This window comes from Engraulis encrasicolus, chromosome 4, assembly GCF_034702125.1.
Source record: "Engraulis encrasicolus isolate BLACKSEA-1 chromosome 4, IST_EnEncr_1.0, whole genome shotgun sequence".
In the NCBI taxonomy this organism is placed as follows: Eukaryota; Metazoa; Chordata; class Actinopteri; order Clupeiformes; family Engraulidae; genus Engraulis; species Engraulis encrasicolus.
In genome coordinates this window covers 52829287-52836786 of record NC_085860.1, presented here as the reverse complement: position 1 = coordinate 52836786, position 7500 = coordinate 52829287, and the positions used below count along the sequence as shown (strand labels likewise).

Here is a 7500-nt window from a genome sequence, read left to right as displayed (position 1 = left end):
AGCGCATGTGCTTATGTAAATATGACACACTCCAGACTGAGATAACCAGGCTGCGCCCCCCTAGTGACTAGTCAGGCCAAGAGCAATACAAATATCGTTTCTGACCTCCGGAAAAAATCGGGAACTCCTCCCACTTTGTCGGGAAGCAAACAACCAGAAGCAAACAAAGGGAGGCGAGTCAACCATGCCGTTTGGCTCTTGGTCAGACCAAGTCTCGAAGAGATTTGAGAGTCGATGATAATCAGGCAAGGGTGACACACTGCTGGACCACTCAGTTGGAAACAGGATGTGAACCACCGTCATAGCCAATCACAGACTCTGACTCTTTTCTTTTTAAAAATATATATATATTTGTAGGCCTTTTTGCCTTTATTTCTGACTGGACAGTGGAGGAGAGACAGGAAATGAGTGAGGAGAGAGAGACGGGGAAGGACCGGCAAAGGACCCGGGGCCAGAATCGAACCCGGGTCGCCAGCGTAGTAACACAGTGCCCTATCGTTAGGCCACAGCAGGGCCTGACTCTTATCTTTGCTGCGTCCACGATCTTGCGACATCTGGAGCCAAACAGACACTTGGAATTGGCAAAGCACGACACGGACATTAACCGTGTGTGCGTGTAAGCCTGTGTGCGTACTAACCTTCGCTGCCTCTACCATCCTGGCGGTAGCATCGGCGAGTAGTTTGGCGGCGGCCAGGAGCTTCTTGGAGTTGTCCACATCGATCTCGGCCTCTGCATCCGAGCGCATGGCGTTCACAAGGTCCGAGGTAGCCTGGGCCAGCACGCGCGCCTGACGCACCATCTCACCTGTAGGACAGACAGGAGCGTGTGAGCGTGTGTGTTACTGTGTTAGTGTGTACACGTGTGTGTGTGTGCGCACGCGTGTGTGCACATGTGTATGTGCATGTGTGTGTGTTGAACTGAGTGATGCTGGCTAACATTACAAACAGCATATCACCCACGCAGAGAAGGCTTTAGAAAATATTGAAAAACCCAGACACGTTAGCTGCCAAAAAGTTGCGTTGATACATATCACAAACAGACACATGCAGGCACACACACGACAACATGAGAGCACACACACACACACTACCCACGTACTCAGAGGGGAGGCAGGAAAGCTGTGAGATCCTTCTAGCATATCGCTAGCGTCATGACCTTTAGCGCTGAGCCAGAGCTTACGCTAACACACACCTCTACTGCAACTACCCATCATCTCTCTGTCTCTCTTTCACACGCACGCACGCACACGCACACGCGCACACGCACACGCACGCGCACACGCACACGCACACGCACACACACACACACACACACACGCACACGCACACGCACACGCACACACACACACCATTACTTCTCCTACCCCCTCATCTCACGCGGTGACCTTCAATTTATGTGCGTGTCTCAAAACACAGAACGCAGCAAACGTGTTTGGTGTGTGTGTGTGTGTGTGTGTGTGTGTGTGTGTGTGTGTGTGTGTGTGTGCGTGCGAGTGTTTGTGCGAGTGCGGTTTGTGTGAATCTATGCTTTGACCTACCGTCTCTACCAACACTTCTTCAAGGGGGTAAGCATTGATTCCCCGCTGTTACAGTATTCTCATTTTTTCCCTTCTGTTTTTTTTATTTTTATCAAAGTTTCAAACAGGATGTAGAGGGCTGGACGACCTGCAGGAAGCAACACACTGACCTGTAGCAGGTTATTGATTCACAAGCCCGCTCACGCTCACTCCCTTTCTCCCTCTTTCGCTCCATATTTCTTTTGGTGTATGTTCTTTTTGTCCCCTCTTTCTCTCTTCTCTCCCTTCACAAGCCCGCTCACTCACTCTCTCCCTCCCTCCCTCTTTCGCTCCCTCCATATCTCTTTTGGTGTGTGTTCTTTTCATCCCCCTCTCTCTCTCTTTCTCTCTCTCTCTTCTCTACCCGTCGTGTTTTGTTTCCCTCTGTGTGAGCGCCAGCCCAGCATGCTTTGCAGCTCACCTACGCGCTTGCAAACTTGAACATAACAGCACATCCCATCTGAGCCGGAGGCCCATCAAAGGAGCGACATTCATTCGCAGAAGAACGAGGAGGAGGAGGAGGAGGAGGAGGAGGAGGATGAATAGAGGATCTGACTGCGGGGCGAATAACCTTTACTTGGCTGCTGGAGAATTCTCCACTCACTCACTCTCCTGCTTACTCGGTCTCAGCTCCACTCGGCTCTGATCCAGTACGTCTAGCCATCTTAGCTTTTCTATTTTCGTATATATAAATACATGACATTTGTTTCAGCTGATCATGTTTAGCCACAGCACTTCCCATCCCTCAGACACGTTGATTGAGTGACGGCACCCTGAATAAAGGCCGTATAGGTCTAAACGCATCGGTCAGTCCATTTGCCTTTGCAGAAAAGTAAAAAAAATATTGCAACTGGAGTAACACAGTTTCTTCCTCTTTTTGTTTTGATGTCTACAGTACTACTACCCAGTAACTGTTAGAGCACCCGTACTGGGTCCTTGCAGCGCTTCCGTTTGTCCTTGTTATCTGAACCCCCCACGCCTCCTCTCCCCTTCGACTGCTCTACCTCCACTGCTCTCCCACCACCCCCTTCACCCCAACACCTCGTCTTCTCCTCATGTTCTACTACCCCCAGCCCATCTCCTCTCCTCCTCCCCACATCCTCTACACCCTGCACCTCCTCTCCTCCTCCCCACATCCTCTACACCCTGCACCTCCTCTCCTCCTCCTACACTACCCCCCCGCCCCCTCTTCCTCCCCATCTCCTCTCTTCTCCACTGTTGTACTTCTGTTATACCCCCCTACACTTCCCCTCACCCCTCCCGGCACCTCCACTCCTTCCTCCACACCTGTAGCCCCCCTCACACACACATACATACACACACACACACACACACACACACACACACACACACACACACACACACACACACACACACACACACACACACACACACACACACACACACACACACACACACACACACACACACACACACACACACACACACCCTTTCCTCCTCCACTACTCTACTTCTCACCGGTCATGTCATGTGTTTTGCCTTAACATTTTCAAAGGCCCTGGTATGGCGCTGGTGATTGGGAGCAGATTGCTGGCCTGTGCGGTGGTTTTGGATGACATGTTCTCTGGAAGCCCCTGAGCACGAAAGTGGGCCCAGGGAATTCTCCCGACTACACGGCCATACCCATAACAAAACCCAACAAGCCTCAACCTTAGCCTTCAAACTAAAGGGAAGAAAGAGAAAAAAGAGATAAAAAGGAGAGAAGGATAGAAATAGCCTTGGAGCAGGGAGCGTTTTGGAAGCCGATGGGAATGGCTATAGAAAAGTGTGGTTGGGGAGCATCTCGTATGTCACACACAGTTAAAACAAACAGAAAGGGGAGAAAAACATAAAACGGCAGGGGAGGGGAGTCTGAGAGTGCTGTGAAACTACCAGGAGAATGGAGGGAGTAAAATATGTCCTGGAAAAGAGGGATACTTTATTTGAGTTGTGGGTGTTTCACATTAGGGATGACAGTTTCATGACGGTTTGATATTGCATTGCAGCAGAGCAGGTGCCCGTATATGATGTGGGGAAGGAGAGCTTTTAGTGACGGGCAACTGTGAGATGTTTCCATGTGTAAATGTGTGAGATATGGCGCTGATCTTTATAGGGGAGCAGTAGTGATGGGAATGTCTCCAGAGACAAGAGGACTTGCGCCTCACATGGAAACTCTCAAATGTGAGGAGATTTCCATTGTCAGTGTTGCCAGATTGGGCTTTTTACCGCCCAATTGGGCTGCTTATGATGGCTGTCTGCGGGTAAAAATGGATTTGGGAGAAAAAAAAGCAATTGTTGGCCATAGAAATCAATACAATTGGGCGGGATTTAGTGCTTCCAGGCGGGTTTTGAGCATTTTTGGGGCTGGAAATCATCAGCCTCATCTGGCAACCGTGTCCATTGTGTATCTTTTTGTAGAGGGAGCAGGGCACCTGTTGGAGCTGTGCTGAGGTGGTGGTCGTACCTCCGATTAACCGATTTTAGCCTAAGCTCTTTTTGGAAAAAGGTGCCTTCTCCCTATTAAAACCTAAATATCTCAGCCTCCGAAGCACATAAAAACATTAAATAGGTTACATTTAAAATCCAGAACCTTCATTTTGCACTAGTATAGTGTTAATTCAGCTCTAACATACATCTGTAATAAAACAGCTCAAATATCAAGAACAAATATCAAGAAACTATCAAGAAAGGGGCTGCCTTCCAATTCCCAAACGACCAAAAGGGCAATAATTAGGCAACAATCTGCTAAACACCAATGGTTTTGAATGAAGACTGAATGAATCTGTACATTGTTGCATCTGTTTTTTGCCTCAACACACGTGGAGCATGCATGCCTTCCTTTCGCCATCTTAGAAGCAGTTTACACGCATGCAGATATTTTTTTGTAAATGTGAGTTTTAGAATGTGCAAAATATCTCACTTGAGGGGCTAAAAGGCACCACACTGGAGTGTTCATTTCTATCCCAGGTAGTCTGACAAGCCATACCCTACATATTCCATTCATAGCTGATAGAGTAAATAGCGAGGATCTGGCTGGTCAGGCTAACTGGCAGGGCAGTGGGGGTACATTTCTGGACCGACCCTTTTTTTCTCTGATAATGTGAAAAATCTGGACATTTTCCTGTCCCTGACCTGGTATCACTGTGCTCCAACTAACCCTGTTCTCAGTCTCATGCCAACCACCCTTGACCATCTGTCACAGCAACCTACTCAGCCTGCATTGACACCAATCACCCCTCTCATATAGTAGGTCCGAGGGTCACGGCCAACCCTCCTACTCACCTGTGTTGCCACTGGCAACCCCTTGTGATCCGGTGACAATCACCCGCCTGTTAACCTGCGTCTCCCATGGCAACCACTCCCCCTGTTCACCCGTGTGTCCCATAGCAACCCCACATGAGCCCATGGCAACCCCCTGCCCGGATCACCTGCGTCTCTCATGGCAACCACCCTGCTCCCTGTTCACCTCCATCTCCCATGGCAACCGTTCCCTGTTAACCCTCTGTCTCCCATGGTTACCACTCCCCTTGTTCACCCGTCTCCCATGGCAACCTGCTGCCCTGCTCACCTGCGTCTCCCATGGATGTGAAGATGCTCTCGGTGACGGTCATGATGGTGTCGGTGGCCTGGTCGTAGCGCCCGATTGGCTCTCCACAGCTGGCGTAGTGACGCACGTGTTGCAGGAGGTCACTCAGGGCCTGGCTCACGGTGCCTGCTGCCGCACTCACCTGGACACACACACACGCACACACACGCGCACGCACGCACGCACGCACGCACGCACGCACGCACGCACGCACGCACGCGCGCGCACACACACACACACACACACACACACACACACACACACACACACACACACACACACACACACACACACACACACACACACACACACACACACACACACACACAGTCACGTCAAGGTGAGAGGATAGCTCAAGAGAAACAAGTTTTTATGGTTTTTAATGAGGCAAATCTTTTGAACCATTATCATATTTCTGTTGAAAGCTGCTACACCAATAGTAATATCTGGATGTTGTAAATCATCTAAAGGACATGTTTTAAGGCATTTTAAGGCCCTTAATGCTTGAAGACTTTAGATTGCACTTCATGTCCAGACAGCATACTACTGTACAGTATAATCAAAGCTGGACAAGACTAAGTACAACAGCATGTACACTGCATGTAGTCATAACTCCTGTGCAGGTGATTCCACTAATTGGCTCTGCTACACTCCCTGACTAACGAGACAACTCGTTATTAGCTAATTAGGATCAGCTGCTTCCTGGATCACTAAACTACCGGAACAAATATGTGGCAGGACTTTTTAAAAATATTCTCGGAACCCAAGAAGTCCATAAATCTGAAACGAGCGTTAGGGACGTAAAGGCCCTGCGTTGCCTTCGGCTTCTGTTCAGGTTTCATTACTAATGAGCTCAGATCTACAGTCTGCACAGGTGATGCCTCTAACGAACCTGATGCAACCACCGGCTGAAGAGTCAGGCTAATTGGGCTTCTTCTGCTGCAGTAAATTACTTTGCTCTGAACACGAGGTCTCTTGAAAATGAGTAATGAAAATGAGTTTACCATGTTCACTACTGAGATTTGTAATACGGTGCAGCCATACATTGGTCCTTACTCATTCACAAACATTTGCAAATGTTTTGTTTGGAATTAGTTAATTATTGAATGGCTACGTTCACATGTGACATTTAATTCAGAATTAAATCACTTTAATTCTGGATAAAGCTTAATTCCGCTTTGAAAAAGTCATGTAAACACTTCATCAGTCGTAATTAGATGAAAGATCAAAGTAAACTCAACGGAACAATTTAATTCTGAATTAAAAACATCATGTAAATGTAGCCACTGTGCAAAACTAAATACTCTAAATACACTAAAATGTGTATCTGTGCTTTTCAAGACACAGATATTCTAAAGTCTTACCACTACTTCTACTACTTCTACTGTACCACCACCACCATCCTCTCTTCACCTCTACAGGCTCTACAGTAGAGGTGAGCAAACTCAGGCCCAGGGCCCACATGTGGCCCACCAAGCCATTTCATCTGGCCCACATGTGGCCCACCAAGCCATTTCATCTGGCCCATAGAGCCTTTACAAGATAGGGAGATAACAACATTTTTAAATGGCTACCCATGACAGGGTGTGGATATGTCTGAGATAAGCTACTGTATTCATCTAAATACATTTCATTACAATGCATGCAGGAATGAAATGGCCAACGAGTTATGTGAGCAAACACAACTTTTTTTAACCCCTTAGCGCAGCACTATGGCTCTCTGTAATGTCATAGAAATGTTGTTATGATGTAGTTAAGCATTTTCAGCAAGTGAATAGGGTCGCCTGCGACCTCAGCTGCAGTAAGAGGCTACTGTTGACACCGGCACTTGCTGGTGGCATCTGGCCCTTCAGTCAATTTTCTAAATCCAATGTGACCCTTGTGCCAAAATAATTGCCCACCCGTGCTCTACAGGCTCTCACCTGTTTGAGCAGGTCTCCCTCGTCTGTGTACCACCACCACCACCACCATCCTCTCATCACCTCTACATCCTCTCCAGGATCTCACCTGTTTGAGTAGGTCTCCCTCGTCTGTGTAATACTTCCACCACCACCACCACCATCCTCTCATCACCTCTACATCCTCTACAGCAGTGTTTCCCAACTAGGGGTACGTGTACCACTAGGGTACTCAATCACACCTCAGGGGGTATGTGGAAAAATGTAATAATGACAAATATATGGAGTTAAGTCACACATTGAGATGGAGGAATGGATATAGAGCATGAGTGAGGGGGTACTTATCATGTGAAAAAAATGCTTAGGGGGTACGCAGGACAAAAAAAGGTTGAGAAACCCTGCTCTACAGCAGTGTTTCCCAACCTTTTTTGTCTCGCGTACCCCCTAAGCCTCTTAGTTG

At 48.1% G+C, this 7500-nt stretch overlaps 1 protein-coding gene across 1 annotated transcript in view; it reads right to left on the bottom strand.

Moving 5' to 3' along the window:
- Window positions 1-7500, bottom strand: part of tln2b (talin 2b) — a 351125-nt gene that overhangs the window by 121934 nt on the left and 221691 nt on the right. Inside the window, exons 21-22 of the mRNA XM_063197707.1 lie at window positions 5125-5284; window positions 639-805 (exon numbers count right to left, since the gene is read on the bottom strand). Of these exons, the coding sequence (XP_063053777.1) occupies window positions 639-805; window positions 5125-5284 (327 nt within the window). The remainder of the gene's footprint in view (window positions 1-638; window positions 806-5124; window positions 5285-7500) is intronic.